The following is a 25676-nucleotide window of genomic DNA, read 5'->3' as shown; positions in this document are numbered from 1 at the left end:
TAATGAATAAATGGATTATCTGGAGACTGCTATAAAAGCCAGTTTGGCTAGGTCTCTTGTAAGCTTTCTGTTTCCTGCCATAATATCCTGCGGCTTCAGTTCAGGACTTGACAAACAAAAATGTCGCCACACGTAGCTCCTTGATCTTTGTTTACAATCAGCCAAAATATACCTGTTCTTTATAACAGTATCGTTAGTATTAGAGGCAGAAAATGGACTCAGATAAAGTTTAGTGTCTTATTTCAAAACCCCCACTTTTATTAGCTATGCTGTGGTGTGCTCAGAACTGCCTAAACTGAGCAAACTTTATCAAGCGGGGAACAGCCTTTCCATGCCGGGCCTGACCTTGGTTAAGGCCAGCCAAGTTTCTAGATCTTACTTCTACACCCTGCTGCCTCAACAGGTGGCGGCCCACTTCTTTTGGTGCAAAGATAAGCTTCCTGGTTCACAGCACCTTTGCCAATCAATAAAGGGCAGAAGAGTTTTGCAAAGCTCTGAAGTACTTGCCCACTGCAGGACAGATTTAAAACGCCACCCATGCGTTCCTTCAAGAGGCTTTCCGTTACCACTGCCTGGGGGCTCTGTTCTTCTGGGGCACACATCTGGCTACACAGTCCCCTTCTGCATACTTCATTCGGCCACATTAAAGACAGAGAGACTGTGAAGGGACAAGAGGAAAAGGAGAAGGAAGGGGCTAAGACTGGGTCAGAGGTCAGCGCGGCGGTAGGGTTTGTTCTGCAGACGCCAATTCACAAAGCCCCTCTCCTCGCAGTCCCTGCAAACGTCGCTTTCCCCGAGTGGACAGGCTAGCGCGGGACCCTTCACCAACCTCCCTAGCAGGGGGCTGAAACTCAACCCACGCCTCTAGGCAGCCAGGACTTCCCAGCCCCCTTCGCAGGGGGGCGGGGCGAACGCCGGACGGCCAATCCCCGCGTCCGCACGTCGCCGAGTCCCCGCCCACGCCGCCCGGGCCCCGCCCTTCCCTGGGGCTGGTGCGGCGGCCGCGACGTCAGCTCTCCGGGACCCCTGGGTGGTGACTGCGCCGTAGGCGGGGCCGCGGCCGGGCCGCGCGGCGGGCGAGGAGGGGCGGAGCGAGCGGCGGGGGCGAGCGGCGGGAGCGCGCGCCGGGCCCGCCTCGGCCGCCGCCGCTGCCGGGGGATGATCTGGGCGGCAGCGGGCGGCCCTGGCTAGCGGCCCGTGCCGGTGCTGCGGCCGGCCAGGGCAGCGAAGGTCCGAGGGTCGTGGGTCGTCCTCCTCCCCGCCTGCCGGGAGAGGGGCGAGAGGGAGCCGCGGCGGATGTCAGGTACGGCGGGCGGGCGGGCGGAGGCGCCCGAGGGCTGCGGGTCCCGGGGCTCGGCTGCCCGCGGCGGGGCGACCGAGGGGACGGGAGCGCGGCCAAACAGGTGTCTCGGGCGGCGGGCGAGCGGCCGCCCTTGCGCTCTCCTCTGCCCGGCGGCTCGGGCGGGAGGCGCCTGGGGCGGGCCGGCGCCTAGCGGTCCTGCCCCGCCGCCCCGCCCCGGCCTCCGCGCGCCCAGCGGCCGCCACCCCTGCACTCAGGTGCCGGCACCTTCCGGCCGCTCGGGTCCCGGGTGCCTGCCTGCCTGTCGCCGGCTGGGGCGAGCTTTGTCTGCCGCTGCTTTATTATGGTTGCAAGTTTCCCTGCGGCTGAGTCGACTAGCCAGGTGTGTAGGGGGCTTGCGGCGTGCACAAGGATTTAATTTTTTCCCCCTCCCCTCTGGTAACAAAGTGTGATGGGATTTCTAGACGGTCGCTAGTTAAACAGACTGCTTTGAATTTGGATATTCTCTTGGGTTGACTGTATTTCAGGAACGAGAATTGGGGATTTTTTTTTCTTTTTTAATTTTTATCCCTCTTCCACTCTCAGTGTTTAAAAACGAGCGGCGGGAATATTAAGGTCCCCCCCCCACACACACACATTCTGGAAAAAGTTATTTTCCAGTCTCGTTTTTTTGTATTCATTGTAGATGCCACGATATTGCCTTTTAGTACATAACGACTAAAAACGTAGTCTGAATTAAAAAGTTACAAAGTTAGAACTTTTATGCATCAGACTGAGTAATTAGGCAACGTGTAAGGGACAGAAATATGGTAATTTACTAGAAGTTGAGCATAGACTATAGATAGCTCTGCCTGGATGCCAAGAAAAAGTGCTGTGCACATTACAAGTTGTTTGATTCTGGTGTAAGTTTGGAAGGGGAAATCTGAGTTTTTAGAAGGTATTTAGATGACAGTTTTCCAGTCTCTTAGCAGATAAATGTCAGATGAGTCTTATGCACATGATATTGTGTATTCTAAGAATTGTATATCATAAATTTTATTTTCTGCCAGTCTTGCCATATATTTTTGTACAGTTTAAATGAATATAAAGTTTCAAGTTACCAAACAGTTAACTTTTTTCACCATATGTTAAGTAAAACAGCGATTTAGGAAGACAAGTATGAGTCACTTAAAATTCAGGACTAGTGGAGAACTACTCAGTGTCTCAGATTTTCTTGAAATTTATGTTTTCCTGTATCTTTTTACTTAGGACTAAGCATTTTGCAAATACTTTGTGGTTACTGCCTACTTGAAGTCTCCCCCCGCCCCCCAGTTATGCTTTTAAAAAATCATCCTAACCTATAATTGTGAATAAATTTAATGTTAAGAAAATTTAGAATTTTATAAGCAGTTTATTTAAGAGTACATACAATGAGTTAATGTTTGGCTAATCGTATGCGGAAGTGCTCCACTGTGCATATGTTGGCTGTACCCTGCTTGTATGTTGATGGTGCTGAAATGAACATTGTGTTATGCAGCGTGACTTTATAATCCATGGTAATGTAAAGTCAGGTCTTCTTGTGGTGAATTTTCTCTTTCTGACAGGGTATAAATAAAATGTAAGTAGAAATTGTTACCTTAATGCTGCTATTTACCTGCTACACTCAAAAGTTTTGGGTTTTCAGTACAATATTTTAAAAAGATTTTTTGAGATTTTAGTAAAACAGCTAGTTGAAAATCATATCAAGGTTAAAAGAAAGATATGCGTTTTTAATACCAAATCTGGTGGGATTAAGGTCTTTTTAAAAATTAAAATTTTAAATTAACATGCAAGATAATGAGGTCCATATACATATGTCATTATACTTTGCTTTTATTCTTTTAAATGGAGAAAGAAAAACAAGACTTACTCCATAAAATGTGAAGTTAACATTTTACCTGTGTATCTGGTAAGAAACAAATGTCAAAGTATGGTTAAGTTTTTGCACCTAATTCAAATACTGCCCCCCCCCCGGGGGGGGGGGTTAGGATCCTCAGCTGCCTGCCAGTATCTGTGTGTGTGAAAACAAGAAGCTGTTCTTTATGAACCAGGGAATCCCATTCGAAGGTGGGAGAAACCAAGGAGAAGCCGGAAGCAAATTACCCTGCCCCTGCAGTATGAAGTGCTTTGCAGGCCTGGGGAGGCAATATTGGGAGATTCTGGGTTTGGAAACCTGATTATTTTACAATGAAAGCTGAATGCTGAGGCACATTTTAGCCACAGACTTGAAAATATATCCAGCCCATGTAGTTATTTGCATTCTTGTTTGCTGTGTTAGTTTTCTGAGGCTACCAAACAAAGGACCACGAACTGGGCCATTTAAGGCGTCTGCAAGCCTATGCTGTAGAGGTTCTGGAGAATCTGCTGTGGTACTCTTAGCTTTTGTCTTTGGCTTTTATATCACTCCAGCCTCTGCCTCTGTTAGCACAGGGCACTGCCCCCATGCGGCTCTGCAACACTGGTTATAAAACTGGGTCCTTAGGCTCCTAGCCTCAAGCTCATAGGAACTTGTCAGAAATGCAAATTTTCGAAGTTCACTGCAGATCTCTTGATTTGGAAACTTGTAGCTAGGCTTCCAGATAGGCCGACTGATCTGATGCCTTGTTTTTAGATTGTAAGCAAGGTAAGCAAAGACACTGAGTGCTAAGGTGTGCCCAGGGAAGACCCCTGTGAAGCAAAGAGCTGGAGAATGGAACACAGGAATGTCTGAGAGAAGACGGTTGCAGCACGTACAGCAGGCATGAAGACTGCGTGTTTAAGGAATGGAGCAAGGAGTCCAAAGCCAAAACACACCCGGGAAACAGTAGTAGGCAGGGTGCTATAAAGGTCATTTTAAGGTTTTGGCTTTTTAAATGCGCTTAGGCAGGTGGCAGGGGCTTTTGAGAAAATGGATGACAGGATCTGATTTCAGTTGATAGGATCATTCTGGCATGCTAGCAGAAATAGACTGAAGAAGGGGAGGAAGAATGGTATTGGCTGGAAGGCTGTTGCAGTAATTGAAAAACCAAGTCCAGATCAGGGCAGAGGCAGTAGAGCCAGAAGCTAACTAGAAGAGGTACAAGACAGTGAGTGCAAAGAGTAAGCTTCTCTCCTCTGGTTTAGTAACCCCATTCCTTAAAGATAATCCATGTTGCAATTAGTCTTTCTATATTCTTTCTAAGGTGTTTTAGTATGTATGAGAAGCTGCTCCAACAGGTTAGTGCAGGTGTGTGTGTGTGTGTGTGTGTGTGTGCACAGTACAATGACATTGTGCTATGTTGGCTTCAGTACTTTATTTAAAAAAAGAAGTCTTCTATACAGTTAAAATAAGTGAGGTTGTATAGGGGAAATATGTGATGATGATGATGATGATGATGATGATGATGATAGAGTGGAGAATAGTAGATGTCTTCAGTGACTCCAGTGCTGCTGGGGATGAGGGGAGGGGCTGATGTCTTCAGTGACTCCAGTGCTGCTGGGGATGAGGGGAGGGGCTGATGTCTTCAATGACTCCAGTGCTGCTGGGGATGAGGTGAGGGACTGATGTCTTCAGTGACTTCCAGTGTTGCTGGGGATGAGGTGAGGGGCTGATGTCTTCAGTGACTCCAGTCCTGCTGTGGATGAGGTGAGGGGCTGATGTCTTCAGTGACTCCAGTGTTGCTGGGGATGAGGTGAGGGGCTGATGTCTTCAGTGACTTCAGTGCTGCTGTGGATGAGGGGAGGGGTTGATGTCTTCAGTCACTCCAGTGCTGCTGGGGATGAGGGGAGGGGCTGATGTCTTCAGTCACTCCAGTGCTGCTGGGGATGAGGGGAGGGGCTGATGTCTTCAGTGACTCCAGTGCTGCTGTGGATGAGGGGAGGGGCTGATGTCTTCAATGACTCCAGTGCTGCTGGGGATGAGGTGAGGGATGAGGAGTCACAGGCATTCCTTTGTGTTGGCTTTGCCTTTTCTGAGACCAGGGCTTATAGGTCTGGACAGCCTTGAACTTCTGGCCCTTCTGCGTTCCAAATGTGGGGATTACAGGTGTGAACCACCATGCTGCTTGGGGGTGGGTAGGAGGAGGGCACGGTTGGAGCTGGTAATGAGACCTAATGCTCTTTTTATATTTCCTCCCCTCTGTCCATTGAGGTCCCCTTTCACTCTTTTGTTTGATTTGTTTTGTTTTCGTACTCTATTTTTACAAAATACACCTATTGACAATTAAAAATGTTTAGCCACAGGTGCACATTTCCCTCATCAACACGTGTAGGTCAGTTTTTAACAGCTGCAGAGTATAATAATAGTCTGTGAACCAAGATCTGAGCATATGGCTATCATGAATGTCTTGAAAGGCTTTCATGAATTTACCCATAAGTTAAATTTCTGCTTGTGAAATGCTTGTTCAAGGTATATTCAGTTAAGCTTCTAAGATAATTGACAGATATTTTTTTGAAAAGACAGTAGAAGTATGTTGTAAGAGTATATAGTTCTAGTTAATAAATATTGTATATTAATAAGCTTTAGAAAGTCTGCCAGTATGCTAGCTTAGAAAGACGCTCTTCATTTTTTTAACCTTTCCTTAATCGTTGGGGAAATTGAGTAGCCTTGACTCCTGTGTTGGTTTTCCTGAGTCTTTTGTGTTCTTCATTTCTTTATGTTGTTAATCATTTGTCTGTATGTTGCACACTCATTTTAAAGCGCGTTATAAAGAAACAGTTCTTTGAGCCAGCTGCTTGGCTTCCAGGACTTGCCCACTGAATACACTGTTTCTCTATAGGCCTATCTTCTGAGTTTTAGGAAGTTCTTAGTTCAGCATACAAATATACAAAACGGTATTTTCTCCTATTCTGTTTTAAAATATTGAAATCTTAGAAACATTTGCAATTGTTAATTATTAAAAAAGGCCCCAGCCGGTTGCTTTGTCCTTTCCAGAGGATTAATTATTTTCATACTGTGCTTTGCATTAGCCACCCCTTTCTTGATGTCAGGCGCTGTGTGTGGATTATGTAGTGTATTTCCACATGGACTTGTTTTTGTTTCACAAACCATTTCAGTCTGATGAAGTCCCTCTGGTAGAAACTACCTCAGTATCTGCCTGGGGCCGACAGGAGGAGGTGATTGGTTTGCTGCAGTGCAGAAGACTATACAGCTGGGCAAAGAGCAGATGTCACTGAGGACGAAACCAGTACTAGAGGGTTAGGAGGAGGGCGGTATTGAGGCAGAATTCTAGTGTTACAGTACTTCATAGTTGTAAAAACACATCGAGACTGGCTGTCAAAAGGTTAATAAGCATCCTGCCTGGTGTTTGGAGACCATGGAGGTAAGATAATTACAGAATGTTATGTCTCTACACCCTTATCTGACGCTCCGAGTTGGAAATTGAGGTTGCTTCAGATACAGAAGATCAGGCATCCATGAAAGAAGTGAGGGTCAATCTCATGATGGCATTTCAAACAGCATGGTTTCTGGCAATCTGTGGAGCTGCTCAGCAAATCTCTTGTTAATTGACATGCTTTTTATAGATATCAGATTGTTAAATCATTTCAGTTCATCTCTGGTTTGTTTTGTTTTATGGTTTAGTTATGAGAACAAGAAAGTTTGTGGAAGTGTGTTTGAGACTAGGTAGCCCAGGCTGATCCTATGCTGGCCTTTAAGTCTTAGATCCCTTTGCCTTCACCTCCCAAATGCTGGGATTACTTGTGTATGCCACCATTCCTCCATGTAGACGTTTTAAAAGGCAATATACATTGTATGTTTCCCTGCACCCATTCATCAAGAATTACCCATTCCTTGGCCAGGCATTCTAGCACTTGTGAGACGGAGGCAGACAGATTTCTGTGAGTTCCAGGCTACTTAGACTACATTTTGGGTTCCAGGATAGCCAGGGCCAATAGTGATGCAATCTTACAGATAGATAGATAGATAGATAGATAGATAGATAGATAGATAGATAGATAAAATTTGCACTCTCATTTTCCCAAACTTTTACAATATTTCTTAGAGTTATTTAACTTTTAAAACTCTTTCTGTGTTTTGGCTGCGATCACATTACATAAACAGATTGATCCATAGAAAACTGATGTCTTTAACACTGATTTTTTTTATTGTGATAAAATATACCTAAAATGCTACTCCTGATCCTTTTTCATTGTACAATTCAGTGGTGTTTGCATTTGTATTGTGATGCACCCATTATCATTGTCCTACTGTAGAGCTCTGCATGCTGTGAAGCTGAAACTCAATACTATTTAAACAGGGAGTCCTAGTCTACCTCCCCACAACCCCTGTCAATCAAAGCTCTACCCTGGGACGAGTTTTACTTGAAGTATTAAGTGAAATTATATATTGTCTTCCTGTGATTGCTTTGTTTCACTAAACAAAATGTCCTCCTTTTATCTGTTTGTAACAGATTGGGATTCTCTTCATTTTAAAAGATTGATCAATAATTCCTTGTATATTTACTAATTCATTTTTCTATCAGTAGATAATGTGGGTCGCCCCTGCCCCCAACACACACACACCATTTTAGTTATTTTTAATACTGCTGTTACTACTAGTGGAAAAAATATCTCTTTGGGACTCTGCTTTCAAGTCCTTTAGGGTATGTACCCCAAAGTGGAATTATTGGATCATGTGATCATTATCCCCCCTTCCTTTTTGAGATAGAGTCTGATTTTATAACTCTGGCTGGCCTGGAACTTAATACGTAGACCAGACTGACCTTGAACTCACGGAGCTCTGCCTAACTATCCCTTCCATGCTGGGATTAAAGTCCAGTACCACCAGACACAGTGATGGTCAGTTTTAGTTTTGGAGGACCTGCTGTGCAGAGCGCTGTCCACAGCTGCAGCACTCTTGGGTTTCTGCCGCCATACACAAGAGAATTCCAGTTTCATCCGTCACCTGCTTGCCAACACTTGTTATCTTCTGATTGTTGATAGTAGCCATCATCATGAGTGAGAACGGGCATTTCACTAATGATAGACGTATGAGGAATTGTTTTATTTGCTTATTGACTATTGTCTGTCTTCTGGAGAACTAGTCAAATCACATGTCCATTTTGAGTTGGACTGATTTTGTTGTAGTTGATTTTTAGGAGTTCATCACATAATATAAGCCCCATAAATCCCAAATTATATATATGAGCTGTGTTTTGTTCATTATGTGGCTTGATTTTTTTAAACTGTTAATAAAGTCTTTTGATGTAAAATGTTTTATGTTTCTTTGTTTTTGCTGCTAAATTCAGTATTGTTTGACTAGGGCTTCATGAAAGTCCATCTAGATAGTAATTTTTATAAATTACAATTTTTCTATTGTAGAAAACGTTGGGATTTTACTCAAGATTTCATTGAATCTGTAGATCATTTTGTTAATTATACTGACTGTACATCAACAGCGTATCTTAACAGTAATAAACAGTCCATGATCATGAAATATATTTGTACTTATTTTTTGCTCCATATGTTTTAGTGGTCTGTTTATTAGACACATAATTGTTTTATCTTGCTTTCCTCTTGGTTACTGACTGCATGCAGTGTCTCTTTTCTGTCCTTCTACTTTCAACCTCTTTGTTTTTGGATTGGAAGTTAGTCTCATCGATAAGACATAGTTGGATCATGTTTATCCATTCTGCCTGTCTCTGCCTCTTGGTTAGAGTTTAATCCATTTTCTGTTAAAGTAGTTACAAGCAGGAGGGACTCCTCCAAGTTGTTTCCTAGCCCCTTTACTGCATTACTATCTCGTTTCCTTTTGAGTGGGTTAGTTAGCTCTTTTCTTTGGTTATCAAGGGAATTCTACTTTATCCTTAAGCTGCGGTAGTCTAGCATGAGTCCATAGCCCTTGAATGTCAATAGCATACAAAATGCCTTTCCTTTAGAACTCCTCCAGTTCACTGCTGATTCCGCATAATGACATTTTTATGCGTTGTGTGTCAAAAAATTACCAAGTATAGAGCTAAAAAACCAAAGTTGTAATAGTATGCGGTTTTCTGTCTACCTGTGTGTTTAGTTTTTATTTACTTTTATTGTCTACTTTACTCTTGTAGGATTCTGCATTTCCTGCAGAGCAGGTGTGTTGTAATGAACTGCTTTTGGTTTTGTTTACACAAGAATGTCTTAAGTTCCCTTTCACTTCTAAAGAAAAATTTTGTCAGATGTAGGATTCGTGGTTGACATTTTTTTTCTTTTTAGCACTTTAAATATATCAGCCTACTACCTTCTGTCCTCCGAAGTTTCTGATGAGAAATATGATAATCTCCTGACAGTCACTTGTAGGCCATGAATCACTTCTTCATGCTTTCAAAATTGTCTCTTTGGCCCACAGTTTGATTAAAATGCAAGTTGGTATAAATCTTTGTGTTCATCCTCTTGGGGGCTGAATTGAAATCTTGTGTTGAACGTGGGGATTGCTAGTGGTGGTTCTTTGCATCTCTTTCCTTCCTGCGTAGGATTCCACAGGATGTCCATTGGGCACCTCCCTTCATGGTGTCCTGTAGACCTTGTGTGCTCACGTTCATCTTTTCTGTTCAGCTCCCCAGACTCCGTCATTTTGATTGCTCTGTCCTCGGCTTGCTGTTTCTTTCTTTTTCCTACTTGCCCAAATTTGTTTTTTTCTTCTTCTTTCTAGTAGAATTTTACATTTAGTTAACAATGCCTTTAAGCTTTCGATTTTCCATTTGATTTCTTTTGTAGGTTTTCTGTCTCTTTAAACTTGTTGTGTAATAGACGCTGTCAGGACTCTCTTAGAGACCGTTTGTTAGGTTTCACTTCCTCATTGCTTTGAGTGAGTCATATTTTCTCACTTGTGTGCCTTGTGTTATTTGAAGAAAAAAAAAAAACATGTCCCCAATTAATAATGTGGTCTTGAAATCAGATTGTCACATTCCCTGGTGTTTGGTGTTTTGCTTTTGATGGCTGTAGCCTGTCTTGTGTCACGGATAAGTCTAACCAAGGTATTTTTGAGGTTTTACAAGTGGCTTTGTAATTGCCCTGTGCATGCAGTTGCTCTTTTGGATTTCTTAGTTCTTAATGTCTAGCTCCCAAAAGATGTGAAGGAGAAAAAAATAAGAAGGGATGGGGAAAGTATCAGCTTTTCAAATCCCCTAGAAGTCACTTAGCTAGAGAGGGAGGGGCTTCCAAGAGAGGTGAGGTGTGTCAGCAGTGGCTGCCCATCTGTCTGGATTTGTGATCAGACGCAGCAATGAGCAGCAGTTCATAGGATTCACAAGACAGGTTTTTATTGCCCACCGTTGTACCCATAACCTTTAAACAATTGCCCTACAAATATGTGCTCCACAAACAGCTACCTACCAAGCAGAGCTAGTAGAGAGAAAGATGGGTAGTTGCTTTTAAGAGGTGAAATTAGCTGAAATCGCTTCCAAGTCTTTCACAGGAAATTTGCAGCCTTTGATAGTTTTTAGAGTTCTAAACTAGTTAGCATTAGATTCTATCTGTAGAATGTCTGGGTGAGAAAACTGATTCCTAATGCTACTCTTCCTTTCCCCAGACTCTGTTGACTGTTGACATGTCAAAAACAGTATCTTGCCTTTCCATTCACTCCATGTTTATTCTTGACCCTTGAGTGGAATTATATTTCTCTTTATGTGGACCTTGTACTTTTAAAGTGATAGTTATTCTTTGTTACCTACAGCTTTTTTTTTTTTTGCTTTCTATTGCAATTATTTTCTATATAATTACTTATTATCTATATATAAAAATGTGATTCACTTCACAAATAGCTGTCTTTAAGTGGTTCCTTTTTAAGTGTTTCCAACTCTTCACAGTTGGTGAAATTATCAATTACCTGTTTTTTTTGTGTGTGTAGTTTTATATATATAAATTTATATAAATATATTTATATTTAATATATATTAATATAATATAAATATATTATAAATAAATATTATATAAAAATATAAATATAAGTAGTTATATATATAAATTTATATAAATATAAATATTCACGCTCCACACCTTCTATCTAGCCTTAACTTCATACCTCTCTACTTTAACTTGTCATCAGGACAATTTTCCCACTCCCTTTTTCAACTGAAGTTGAAAACTTTAACCTTTTCTTACTTTTAATGAGCATCCCACCCAGACATTCTACGGATAGAACCTAATATATAAAATATATATTTATAATATATATATTTATAAATATATATTTATATATATAAATCTGAATTTTTTTTGGTACAGTTGCACTGGTGTGTGCTTCTGGTGCAGTAGTATGCCATTGATAATGGTGACAGTACTTTACACCTTTTTCTTACTTACACCAATATTTAATTTAGTAGGAGAACATCTAAGGACACTGATATATCCACCATAACTGGTAAAGTTAACCTAGGCTCTACAAGCTTAGTGTCTCAGTTAGTAGATACTGTGGGTGCAGAAAGGGAAGAAGTGTCTGTAGATATGGCAGTTTGTTAGACTCATAGGTAGACATCTTGGTAAATAGTGCCAATGAGAGTACTTTGTTCTCATGATAGAAATAGGGAAGAAGAGAAACCGTTCCGAAAGACTCTATCGAGTCTTCATGGCTGTGCCCTGAATTGGGTTTCAGCCTACTGGTGGCTGCAGAGCTGATGGGTGTAGAGGAGTATTAGCTGTTCCTGGGAAGCTTCCAGTGTGTTAAATCACGGGGAGTGCTTCCTGTTGGCTGAAATGGAAGAACAGACTGTGCCACTTGTTCTCACTGATGTGATGTTTTGCCCAAGTGCAGCGGACCAAGCAACTATGGACTAAGTCTGTTGAAACTGGGAATCAAAATCAAATTTCTCTCCTTTGTGTTGTTTATGTCACGGTGACCACAACACTAAAAGACAGGACATCCATAGTTCAATGGTAGAGCGAGGTGCACAGCCTTCTGATACTGGGTCGCGAGTGCCATAGAGCACTATAGAGTGGAGGAACGGGGAACCGCTCCATGGGAGAGTAGTTAACTTGGTGATGGGTGAGCCATGGGTGTCAGGATACCAAAGGATGACCTCACATCTGTCCATAAGATAAAATGGGACAGGTTGTTTAGGGTAAAGAATTTGAAAGAGTCAGAGCCATCCACATAACAGTTCATGGCAAACTTTAAGAATGGGCTTAAATGTGTTTGGGTTAATATTACTGGAGACCTGTTCTTTTCTGAAGGGAAATGGAGGAATAGGGGAATTGGGGGGGGGGGGATAGAGGGAGGGGAAACCGCAGTTGGGATGTAATATGAGGAAAAAATGAGCTTTAAAAGCAGTGCAGATAAGCTGGAAGGCAGAGGCACTAGAGCTCGATCTTGCCTGCAAGTTCAGTTGTAGTTCCTCCTGTGGCGCTGGCAAGGCGTGGCAGTCTGAACCATCTCAGGGCGTTCATGCTGCACACACTGCTGGAGTCTCTTCGTGGCTGGCTTGGTTATCAGCTCTGCTGTCAAGAGTTTCAGTACTTGTGTTCAAGCAAGCTTTGTGTTTATTAACTAATGGCTCCAAACTGTTAGAATGGTGCTGGGGCAGTGTGGGCATGCCAACGAGAAGCCACGGATGCTCCTTAAAAGTAAGAAAAGGTTAAAGTTTTCAACTTCAGTTGAGAAAGGGGGTGGGAAAATTGTCCCGATGACAAGGTAAAGTAGAAAGGTATGAAGTTAAGGCTAGATAGAAGATGTGGAGCATGAATAGGTGTGCCGCTTGCAGTCAGCCAAGGCAGGTAGGGTTTCGGTATGCTGAAGCACTGTAGTTTGCTGCTTTTGGCTGAAGTTGAAGAACAGACTGCACTACTGTCCTGAGAAAAGGAGCGTCATCAATAACTGTGGCAGACAAGATGCTGTATTCTGCTTTCTGGAGGTCTTTAGACAGGAGACAATTCACCAGTGATTGTGTCCCTGTGGTAGGAACACATAGCCTCTAACTGTCTTTATGATGGGCTTATCAGAACATAACCCCATGGGAAGTAAATGCGCATCAGGATTTTGTTTAATGACAAGACAAAACTTTAAGAAAATTACTACTCTGTGTGATGTGTGAGTATGGGTATGGACTTTGTGCAGTACATGTGTGGAGGTCCAGAGGACATATTTCAGAAGTCTGGCTTATCTAGCAAGCACTTACCCACTGAGCCATCCCAGCATCAGGATTTTAAACGATTCAATGTGTTTTTTTCAACTTTTTATGATGTATTATTTATCAGGTATTAAAAAAATTTTCTCCTTACTCATAGTTTCAACTTACAGTGGGTTTATTAGATTATAACTCCATCATAAGTTGAGCATCTGTCTTAGTTAGGGTTTCTACTGCTGTGATAAAACATGACCATAAGCAATTTGGGGAGGAAAGGATTTATTTCGCTTACTTTCATACCACAGTTCATTGTTGAAGGCAGTCAGGGCAGGGGCTTGAACAGGGCAGGAACCTGGAGGCAAGAGCTGATGGAGGGGTGGTGCTTACTGGTTTGCTCCTACTGTGAACTGTCTGGATTCGGCATGATTCTTAGCTTCATTAGTTACGTAGAGCTTTCCCTAAAATGTCTGCTAATTCTTAGTGACTTCATAACTTACAATGGTACTAAAAATTGTGATCTCTGGACATGTTTGTTCTTGGGCCTAGTCACCAGTGAGCCTCAGTTGTAAAATAATCTAATGTAGTTTGTCATTGGCCAACTCTATGAGAATTCCACAGTACTAATCGGAAATAGTTAGTTTTTAACTTTCCCTACCTCAAAATCATGGCAGCAGATGAAGCCAAAGGCCAGCTAAGGTTTTACTTTGTCCTGCTCCTGGTGCTCATTCCCAACATCTAGTTCCTCCTCGTTTTCATGGAATGTGGCTGCCCTAACTGCCTGATGCTGCATTGCCTGTGTATCTGCTGTAGAAGTTGCTAGAACATTTTCTTCCCAAGGCCGTTTTCAAGCAGTGATCAACCAGTTCTGCCTCGAAGGATTGGGTTAAATGGCCCTCCAGGTGGCCTCACTTGGAATCTTTTGTTTAGTTTCCTTCCTTGACTTACTTCCTTCAGAGTTTTTCCAGACAATATTTGGTTGACTCTTAGGAGAAACTGGAGTACAAAATGGTAAAGAGAAAGTCTACTTGAGTTGCTCCAAGTAGCAAATAAGGTGACACAGATTGAAATGTGTTCCTAAGGCATAGAAATTTCCAACAAGTTTTAAAGACAAAATCCCAGATAGGTGGAGGAATTACATCAGCTGTTTGCCAGAAGTTTTGTGCTGGCAGAGAAGCAGTGTGTTGTAAGAAAAGGGACTGGATAATTTAAAGAAACAGCAAGTTCTCATTAAAAGAGGGAAAAAAAAAAGAAAGTCTTGGGGAAGGGCTGGTGCCTGCCTGTAATCTCAGTCAGCACTTAGGAAGGGGGATAGGATTCCTCCTTAGCTGTACTACATAGCAAGATGGAGGCTGGCCTGCCCTGTGTGAGACACCCTGTTCCAAACAAACAGGAATTCTTAAGAAAGGAAGAGGTAGATGTGACATGACCCAGGTGGGCCTCTGTGATAGTGGCATGCTTCACTCGAATGAAACTTTAGATCTCACCAGTTAAACCACAGAATGGAACACACTGGATAACACCCAAGTTTATTTGACTCTTGGACAATGTATTTTATTACTTTATGATATTTAGGTTTTATATCCAGAGTCAGTTGTGGTAATTGCCTTTTTAGATGTACTTCACTTTGGTTTCATATTTAATATTGTCTTATTTAGGGATTTCTATCTCTGTGAAGAGACACCATGACCATGGCAACTCTTACAAGGGAAATATTTAACTGGGGTGGCTCACTTACAGTTTCAAAGGTTCAGTCCATTATCATCATGACATGATGGAGAGCTTAGTGGCATGAAGGCAGATGTGGGGCTGGAGTAGCTGAGAGTCCTACATCTTCCAGGTAGCAGGAAGTCAACTGAAAGTCACATTAAGGGAAGCTTGAGCAGAAGAGACTTCAAAGCCCACCCCCCAAAGTGACACACTTCCTCTAACAAGGCCACACCTCCTAATAGTGCCCTGCCCATTAAGGGCCATTTTCTTTCAAACCACCACATTCTACTCCTTGGCCCCCAAAGGCTTATAGCCATATCAAAGTATTCAGTCCAACTTCAAAAGTCCCCATAATCTATACCAGTCTCAAACTTGTTTCAAAGACTCTTCTGAGACATATGGCAATCTCTTAACTGTAATCTCCTAGTAAAAATCAAAATCAAAAAGCAGATCATGTGCTTCCAACATATAATGGCACAGGATATACATTACCATTCCAAAACGCAAGGAAGGGAGCATAGCGAGGAAATACTGGACAAAAGCAAGACCAAAAACCAGTTGAGCAAACTCTACAGTCTGCAGCTCTATGTCTAATGTCAAAAAGCTCTTCAGATCTCCAACTCTGTTCAGCTTTGTTGACAACAACACACTTCTTTCTCTTGGGCTGGTTCCACTCGCTGATAGCAGCTCTCCTCAGCCAGTATCCCATGACTCTGGCATCTCTAACATATTGGGTTATCCAAGGTAATTCAGGCTTCAACTTCACAGCTTCATGCAATACTCTGCCTCCATTCAGGGACACCCCTGGCACATGCCTGGCCTCAGCAGCTTTCTTTAGGGGTGGAGGCAAATTCCATAACCCATTTCTACTATCCTTAACTCTAAAGCCAGAACCATGTGGTCGAAGTTGCCAAGTTCTGCTGCTTAATGGGGCTGGAACATGGCCCCCTTGTTAATTCACATCTTTACCAGCTTTCTGTCGTCGCTGCCTGAGCTTGGCTGTCCTGAAACTTGCTCTGTAGACCAAGCTGGCCTCTGCTTCCCAGTGCTAGGATTAAAGGTGTGCCCCACTATACCTGACTCTAAGCTTTTCTTCAGTTCCTTTTCACAAGTTGGAAACTTAGCTGGGTAGGAAGCTTGCCCTGAGGCCACCACTCCCTTATTCCATTTCTTAATCTGTTCATCTCCTTGAACACAGGATTTAGTCCATTCCACTTCCTGGTGCCCTCTTTCTCCTCAAAACTTACATTTTGTAGTTTATCCTGCTCAGCTTGCTCCTTTTCATTATAATTCTTCATTAGAGTTACCACTAATAATCCATGTAACAGAGTCTATACTAGACTATTTTGAGATTTCTTCTGCCAATGCAATAAATTCAAAACTCTTCATTTTAGCCTCAGGTAGACTCTTCAGACAAGGGCAAAAGGCAGCCACTTTCTTCACCAAAATATCACAAGAACAATCTCTAGGCAACATACTAAAATTCTCCTCGGAAACCTCCTAAGTGAGTCCCCAACAGTTCACATAACTCTTAGCACCTCTGTCTTCCATGCTCCTACTAGTATGGCCCATTAAGCAGTGCTGAAAGCATTCTACTGCTTTCAGAACCCAGAGTACCAAAATCCAAATTCTTCCAAACAAAACATGGTCAAGGCTTATTACAGCAATACCCTAGTCGCTGGCACCAACTTCTCTATTAGTTAAGTTTTTTTTTAATTAAGAGATTTTCTAATCATTTTACATATCAACCTCAGATTCCCCTGTCCTCCCTCCTACCATTCCCCAGCCTCCCCCCCCCAACCCACCCCCCAGTTCCACCTCCTCCAAGGCAAGGTCTCCCCTGGGGATTTAGCTCAGCCTGGTAGATTCAGTTGAGGCAGGTCCAAGCCCCTCCTCCCTGCACCAAGGCCGAGCAAAGTGTCTCAGCATAGGAACTAGGTTCCAAAAAGCCAGCTCATGCACTAGGAACAGGTGCCAGTCCCACTGCCTGAGGCCCCCTAAACAGTTCAAGCTAAACAACTGTCTTGCTTATCCAGAGGGCCTGGCCCAGTAATATGCGGGCTCCTCAGCCATTGTTTTTTAATTGCAGTGAAGAGACACCATGACACAGCAACTTGTAGCAGGAATCTTAAAGACTCTTATTAATAAAACAAACCCGGAGCCAAGTATTGGGGTGAACACTGGAAGATCAGAGAGACAGAACAGGCCACAGCTAACCTCACCTGGCCAACTTCTCAGCTGATCTTGTTTCCTCAGACTGGAAGCCTCTGTGTCCTCATATCCGAATGGCTCTCAGCTGAACTGCTCAAAACCTAAAAGCTTAACCAGCCAAATGCTTCCAGTTTTTGGTCCTCACGCCTTATATACCTTTCTGTTTTCTACCACCACTCCCTGGGATTAAAGGCTCGCTTTCTGGGATTAAAGGCATGTGTCACCATGCCTAGCTGTTTCCAATGTGGCCTTGAACTCATAGAGATCCAAAGGGATTTCTACCTCTGGAGTGCTAGGATTAAAGGTGTGAGTGCCAGATAAGTTTATTAGAGTGCACAATATTTTGGGGAACACAATACCATCACAACAACTCTTTTCTTTTTTTTTTTTTTTTTTTTTTTTTTTTTTTTTTTTTTTTTTTTGGTTTTTTCGAGACAGGGTTTCTCTGTGTAGCTTTGCGCCTTTCCTGGAGCTCACTTGGTAGCCCAGGCTGGCCTCGAACTCACAAAGATCCGCCTGGCTCTGCCTCCCGAGTGCTGGGATTAAAGGCGTGCGCCACCACGCCCGGCTCACAACAACTCTTATAAGGAAAACATTTAATTGGGGGGGTCTTGCTTACAGTTTCAGAGGTTCAGTCCCTTAAAATCATGAAGGAGAGCATAGGGGCTTGCAGGCAGGCGTGGTGCTGGACCTGAGAGTACTACATCTTGGAGCTAACAGGAAGTCAACTGACTCACTAGGTGGTATCCTGAGCATAGGAAACTTCAAAGCCTGCCTCCACAGTGACACACTTCCTCCAACAAGGCCATACCCACTCTAACAAAGCCCATCTCCTAATAGTGCCACTCCCTATGAGATTATGGGGGGCAATTACATTCAAACCTCCACAAATATTGTTACATAAAATATCCTATTTTTAAAAATTTTGTCCATGAATACCAATGCAGTGCTGATTTGAACGAGCCTGTTGTAAAAAGACATTTATGAAGCATTATGGAGATGTCTCCATTGATAAAGTGCTTCCACAACACAGCAGTTTGGCTCCCTAGCGTCCAGGTAAAAAGCCAGGCATGATGATGTAAACCTGTAGCACTGGGGAGGCAGAATTGGTCACTGGAGCCCAATGACCAGCTAATCCTGTTGAATCAGTCAGCTCTAGGTTCATTGAGAAATCCTGACTTAAAAAGTAAGATAGAGACAGCAGCCAGCAATCTCTGAAGTCCACACACATGTAAGCATGTACATACATTCAGATATGCCTATTTGAACACACACACACACACACACACACACACACACAAAACCTATAACATTAGAGCTAGTTCAGATACCATGATCCTAGAAGACAGCAAAGGAAATTTGATTGCTAACAGAGGTTAGATGTGTCAGAGTATTATTGTTAGCCTTGGTGGACATTTGATAATGGCGTTGTATCTTATAAGAAAATGTCTGTATTTCCAGAGAGAAGTATAGAATTTGATATGCAGGATTTATATTAACACCGAAATTCAATAAATGAAGTAGATACCAGTTTTCTTTTAATTATAATACAATCTGGTAGGAGAAAGGATTTAGTTGAGCTCACAGTTTCAGGGCGGGGAAGGTTTGGCAGCTTGGCACCCATGGCGTAGGGAGCTTGTTATGTCTCCCCCGTTTAGGAAGCAGAGAGACCTGGCCTGTTCTTAGCTGTAACTCTAACTGTGCCCCTTGATTCCTACATCTGCCAGGTAGGCCACCAATCCAAAGGTTGCCCAACTCCCAGACAGTACCACCAGCCGGGGACCAAATACTCAAACACAGGAGCCAAGAAGGGCACACTTGGCATTCAAATCTTTTTTTCCAGACAGGGTTTCTCTCTGTAGCCTTGGTGCCTGTCCTGGATCTCGCTCTGTAGACCAGGCTGGCCTCGAACTCACAGAGATCCTCCTGCCTCTGCCTCCCAAGTGCAGGATTAAAGGCGTGTGCCACCATCGCCCGGCTTCAAATCTTAACATGACCTGACATATTAATGCAGAGGTACTACTATCAAGTTTTATGTTGCTATGAAGATCATAGAAAATAAGGTTTAACACAGTGGCCTTTGTAGTATCACCATGTAAGAGTCATCTCAATTTTAAAAGGGAAAGTACGAGAGAAAAATAAAGATGTATAATCACTTTAATGTGGCGTGAAGAGAGAAGTATATTGTGAATATGTAATTGTGCACATGAATATGGTAATCTAGAGCAAAATTTCAAATACTAAGGTAAAAGCTTGGCAAGGTGTAACATGTAAAGTACTTGAAGGATCAGAAGACAGTAGGGTCTTATGGACTTAGTTATGAACTCCAGAGGGATTCTGAAAGCCTGAGAATTGGATGAGGACTTTGTCTCACAGTAAAATTAGGCATTGGAGTCCTGGTGAGGGAGTACTAGTGATCTGATGTGACTGAAAACTCAGCATAGCAGAAGAGATACATTGGTAAGTGTAACTCAGACATTGTGAGTTCCCCTCCAGACCTATGCAGTAAAACAAATATCACAACATAAAATGAATCAAAAAAATTGTGGTTTCTCAGGATATGTTAGATTTATATAGTGCTGTAATTGAGCAATAACACTGTCTTTTAAAAGTATATGCAGTGATTAAAAATAAAAGTTTATTGCTAGAAAACCTCAGCAGTCTGGTAAGCCCTCAGTGAGTCATATTCTTAGTGAAAGGAGGGCTCCTGTTGACTCTCACTGATGGGGGGTGGGTTGCTGAAGGTTGGGGAGGGGTCACATGACCACTTCTGACCGCAAACTGACATGAAGACTGCCACATCAGTTGACACTGTCCCAGGGAAGCTGTGGGATAACAATTGGTGCTGTTGGATTTCCCTCAGCATTGTACTGAGCCCTCTCAGCACTAACTCTGCCATGCTTTCTCGGCTGTGTTTATGGATGCTCTGAATCCCGTGTTGTCATTTGAGCAGTGTTTACTGTCTTCATCAGGATTAATTTCCATCTCTAGAAACCACTCTGTGCCCTTCTGTAAAAATTAACTCCTCGGTTATTGAAGTTTTGTGGTGAAAGTCTAGTCACTCAGCTGCATATTTGGACTTCATTTCCAGTTCTAACATGAAATCTCAGCAACCTCTGTCCACACTTCTAGTTCTCTGGCTACCCCTACCATATCTTTAGTTGCTGCCTCCACTGGCCTTGAATTCCTTGGAATTGACAAATCACAGATGTCCATATTTGTATGGAGAATGTCGAATCCCTAATCCTTTACAGGTGGTTTTCAGTTTCCTTTGGCCAGAGCCATCAGGTGAATCGCTGTCTAAAGCAGGTGCACTCTTAAAAATCTGTTTCTTACATAAGATTTGAAGCTCCTCGTTGACCCACAGGCTTCAGGATGGATGCTGTGTTAGGTGTGACAGCAGCATTGAGCGTGATCTGCTGCAGTGGTAATGAATGGGTAGTATTTTGAAGAGAAGCCTTCCTCCGGAGAAGCGGGTCTCGGTAAGCCATGCCAAAGGAAGTACTGTCACCAAGGCTTGTTACTTCAGTTACACAGCACAGGGAGAGTGCATTGGTTATACTTCTAAAGGGAATTAGGGGAATATAATTTGGGGCATGATAAATACCACTTGCTTCAACTTAGGGTCATCAGCTGCATCTGCCCCTAACAAGGAAGTCGGGCCTACTCTGTGAAGCTCTGGAGCCAGGATGTCAGCTCCTCTGTCTGTGAAGGTCTTAGATGACATGTTTTTCTAATACGAGGCTGTTTTGTCTACCCTGAAAATGGTGTGTAATGGCACAGTGTCTGTCGCTGCATCACCTGGAGGACTTGCTGCAGTGTCTGTATCAGTATTTTCTGCTCCCTCTGCACTTCTGTCTCCAGACCTCATAAACCAACCTCTGCCGGCTTTATAGTTTTCTTCTGTACCTTCTGCACCTCTGGTCTTGATAGGATTAAGGTAAGGCCTTGCTCTCATTAGGCTTTGGCTTTCGGAATGCCATAGTTAATCTTCCATCCAGTTGATCAAAATATTCCCTGTCATCAGTGGGGCTGTTTAATCCTCTTGTCATTCAAGTGTACACAGCAATAGCAATGTCAGTTTGCTTCTAGAACTTTCCTTTGCTTTTACTACTTAGCTAGTTGGCATAAGAAACATGATTGAACATACCATTCCTAAGCATTTCCAGCTTTTGATTTAAGCTGATAAGTGTCTAGAGTGTGTATTTCACTTGAACACTTAGGATATGTTGTAAGATTATTATTTGACCTAATTTCAGTGGAGAACAGGAAGTTAGTGATTCAATCAGAACACATAGAAGCTTTATTAGGTTCATGGTCTCATAGAAGTGTGTTTCATGGTGTCCCAAAACAGTAGTGATTCTGATAGCAAAGGTCACTGATTACAGATTACCATAATACGTAATAACAATGAGTCAGACCTGGAACCCTAGCCATTTGAGATTTTGAGACCACTGAACCACACATTCAGGATACAGATGGAGTTACAGGCCAGCCTGGGCTACTTAGTGAGACTGTCTCAACATAAGAAGTGAAAGGGCTTACCTAGTGTGTGTGAGGCCCTCAGCTCAGCTCCTAGCAGCAGTCCCTCTGTCCCGGTCTCAGAATCGAGGGCGTGACTGAACTGTGACAGTGATACAAAGGGAGCCGGTGCTTCCGGAAAAATAGACTCAGTCAGTGCAGGATGGTCACAGCCTTCAACTTATCAAGACTACGATGCCTGCAAAGGCAGTACTACAGGATACACTTGGGTCTACAGGGAGTGAAAAAAAAAATAAACTTCTACAAGGCATTAAAGATGTGTAGTACCCATGGGAGAAGACTACAGTGTGATTTCCACAGAATTTGGAGGAAAAGGTGTGCTGAATCAAGCTGCACTCTCTCTATGAAAGCAGTAGGCATTCTGGAGCCTGCAGGAATTGCAGCTGTAGCATCAGTTAGCGCAGCCACCGCCGCCGCACTAGTTACTGAGTTCCAGCTGGCAGACTGCGGCAGGAGGGAGGAATTTCGAGTAGGAGAGCTGATAAAATGACTGCTGATGAACTTGGAGTCCAGGGTCAGAGAGACCCAAGATGAAGCAATGAAGCAGTGAGCTCAGAACAAACACTTACAAATACAACCAATAAAGTTGAGTTTGAGCAGATGTGAGCATACACATTTCCACATTTATCATAGGAAAAAAAATGCTGTCTATAGTTCAAATAGATGTTACAAAACTATGTTTTGATACTTTTCTGTGTCTTATAAAAGGATCATTTATTTGAAGAAAGATCATTCTAAATGTTTAACTTCTTCAGATTAATTTCATTTCTTTTTTTAATAAATTCAAATAAATAGAATTTACATGTTAAATCTTTGAAATTGCATGACCAGTGTAATCTCAATTCTTAAAAACTGTAACAAAGTGGTTAAGAGTCAGAACCCTTGATTCAGTTTGCTAATGTGGTAGATAAGAGTCAGAATCCTTGATTCAGTTTGCTAGTGTGGTAGATAATGCTACTGATCTGTCTGCATTCATCTGTAAAATGCAAACACTCTCAGTTTATCCATAAAAGCTCTTACCACGATTCGCACTTCTTTATGTGTGTGTATGTTCACACATACATGTGTGCCATGGCACATACATGGAGTCAGGACAACTCGCCCAAGCCAGTTCTCTCTTCCATCATGCAGGTCTCAGGAATTGAGCATAGGTTGCTAGGCTTGGCAGCAAGCGCCTTTACTCAGCCTCTTTGCCTTCTCCGTATGAAGTTGTTATTATGTAATATTTCTGACATGTTTGCCATGGTACCTCTTCTAGCTCCTGATATTTATAGGTATAGATCTGTAACCATTCTTACCAAATGTTAGTGGAGTTATTTCTGAGTAGTAGTGAAGTTTAGGTTGCGTTTTTTCCTTCTTTATACAAATCTATATTGGTTGAATTTTTTCTTCAGACAAATAATGCAAAGCTCTCTCTTTAAAATCAAGAGGAATTTTAATTTTCTCTCTCTCTCTCTTTTTTTTTTTTTTGCATCTGAGGTTACAATTGATAGGCCTAGAGATCTGTGTTTTTAAAATGTTCCTCACATGATTCTGATGATGTGTAAGGCTTAGAAGGCACTTGGCATCGACAACTTCCTCCCACCCAAGCAAACCCCCATAGTGTGCAAGATGATTGAGCGATGTCTGCTTCCGGTCTAGTCTCCTGCAGTACAACTGTGAAGAATCTGAGACGGTGGACATGATTTTATCAGAAATTGAACTGAGCTTTGGGAATGCATTCCACCTTCACAAGGTGGCTGCTTTGTTTCGGGACAGGAAAGAAAATAGTTGACAAATAGTCATAAAGGCAGGAGTCCTTGAAATTGGAAGGAGGACAACAACAAGGAGGAGCCAGCATATGCTGACTGATGATGCTCTGAAAACAGTTAAGTGTGGATGGCAGGCATCAGAGCATCCCAAAATATTTTTAAATTGGAAACAAATTATAAAACACCAACCACAACTGTTTCTCTGCACCTCTTCTAGAAAGACGTTAACTGAGTTTTGCTTAGCTTTATTGCCGCCTCAACTCTTTTCTTTCTGAATTGGTATAGTCAGCCTTCTATATCCATGCATTCCACAGCCATAAATTGAGCCAACCATAGATTAAAACTATTGGATAAATGCAGATGTAGTAAACATATACAGATGTTTTTCTTGTTCTTATTTCCTAAGCAATACAGTATAAAAACTATAAAAGCATATCATTTATATTGTATTCAACATTGTGGGTTCTTTAAATATGCTGAGAGTACAGTAGGAGGATTTGTTATATGCAAGTCCCTTTCCATTTTCTGTAAAGGACTTAGCCATTTGTGGATTGGGAGATTCCTGAAGAGTCCTGGAACCAGTTTTCCCACTGAGAAGGAAGAACAGCCCTAAATGTTCAGAGGAGAGCCGTGCCAAATCCCTAGCTCACCTATCTTGACTACTTTTTTTTGCTTGCTTTCCTAGTTATCACTGACTCACTGTTTTACCAGTATCTCCAGACAATCTGCTGTACTTTTTCAGTTGTTCTCATGTGCATTGATTAATGTAGATGAGCCTAGTCAAGCGTTCTGTAAATACAGTGGTGAAGCTCTTTTAGTTTTGTGGTTGTGATACGGTGATTATTGGCTTTTGCATTTTGATTTAATAGAACACTGACTTGTAGGTTCATCTCCTTGTATGCTTGTTGTCCTTTCTGTGAGTGGTGATTGTTTGAAAAATGAGGAATGTGATAGATAAAACCCTGACTTTTCTTAACCAGGTAGATCTGGGTGCAAATCTGTGCTTTGTATTGTGCTAACCATTTACATAAAATGGAAAGGTATTTGCATGACACCTAACGACTTCTCGTGTTATCATTGGATTACTTATACTGCCTGATATAGTTATACTGTATTGTGTTGGAACTAGTGTCAGGAATAAGCCTGTATTACCTGTTGACTTTCAAAGATTGTGTGTGTGTGTGTGTGTGTGTGTGTGTGTACGTGTGCATGAAAGCCAGGAAAGGCCTTCCATAGAGTCAAATTGTAAGTACTTGCAGGCTACCCAGTTATTACATGGGTGCTGAACTCTGGTTTTCACGATTATGCAGCAAGGTCTCTTAACTGTTGAACTATTTCCCAAGCTTGACTTTTTAAATTTTCTATTTTCTTGTCTATAAAATGGACATTTTGAGAATGGAAACTGAAATTATATGTGGATAGTACCTAGCATATGATAGATGCTTAGCATTTAAAATTTTTTCTTGGCGAATGGGAAATTATATACTTAAGGCCACCCTCACTGGTTGTTAGCAAACTTAAAAAGTAACTTGGTTGGGAAGTAGTTCAGTAGGTATTCTTTGAGCCCCTGATATTCTAGGGACCATACTAAATCTGATGATATTCGGATGCCATGCAGGACGTGGTAAGCCAGTGGGTTAACAGAGAGAGGCTTGAGCAGCCAGAGTCTACATCCAGCAATGTTGTGAAACAAGTCTTTGGAGTAGGAGCCAACAGACTTTTGTTAAGGGCTAGGTAAAGCTTTATTGGGCATGTTTCTTCTATTGCAGCGGTTCAGCACTGATTTGGAACCAGCCACAGTCAGCATACACAGGAATGGAGGGATGGGCATGGATGCATTTAGATAAAACTTCATTGCAAAAACAAGGACCTATGGCCATTCCCTACCCACCCAGGCTGGATGGCTTTTATGCTTTTTTTTTTTTTTTAACTGTTGATAATTTATTATTTGTGGTAGCGTAGCACACAGACTGAGTATTAATTACTCAGAATTATGTTTCTGTGGAAGTGGTTAAGGATACAGGCCATTCTGTGAGGGACTACATGCATTTAATTGTCCTACTGTTTTAGATTGTTCATCTCAGGCTGCTTGCTTTGTTTCTGGAAATGCTCAGTCTCCTTTTCATGGAACTCATCTTCATGGTGTTTCTTCAA

The 25676-nt window shown here is 42.3% G+C and overlaps 1 protein-coding gene across 2 annotated transcripts in view; it reads left to right on the top strand.

Annotated features, from left to right (window-relative positions):
* The first annotated feature begins 1144 nt into the window (after nt 1–1144).
* The window catches only part of C1galt1 (core 1 synthase, glycoprotein-N-acetylgalactosamine 3-beta-galactosyltransferase 1), a 33926-nt gene continuing 9394 nt past the window's right edge, over nt 1145–25676 (top strand). The window contains exon 1 of one of the 2 annotated variants that reach the window (XM_076566214.1): nt 1145–1303. In XM_076566214.1, coding sequence (XP_076422329.1) covers nt 1297–1303 — 7 coding nt within the window. In that variant the 5' untranslated portion in view covers nt 1145–1296. Of the gene's footprint in view, nt 1304–1541; nt 1683–25676 lie in introns of those variants that run through there. The other variant, XM_006986895.4, reaches the window with a different exon arrangement.

This window comes from Peromyscus maniculatus, chromosome 3, assembly GCF_049852395.1.
Source record: "Peromyscus maniculatus bairdii isolate BWxNUB_F1_BW_parent chromosome 3, HU_Pman_BW_mat_3.1, whole genome shotgun sequence".
NCBI classification, from domain to species: domain Eukaryota; kingdom Metazoa; phylum Chordata; class Mammalia; order Rodentia; family Cricetidae; genus Peromyscus; species Peromyscus maniculatus.
This window is presented reverse-complemented; position numbering and strand designations above follow the sequence as displayed.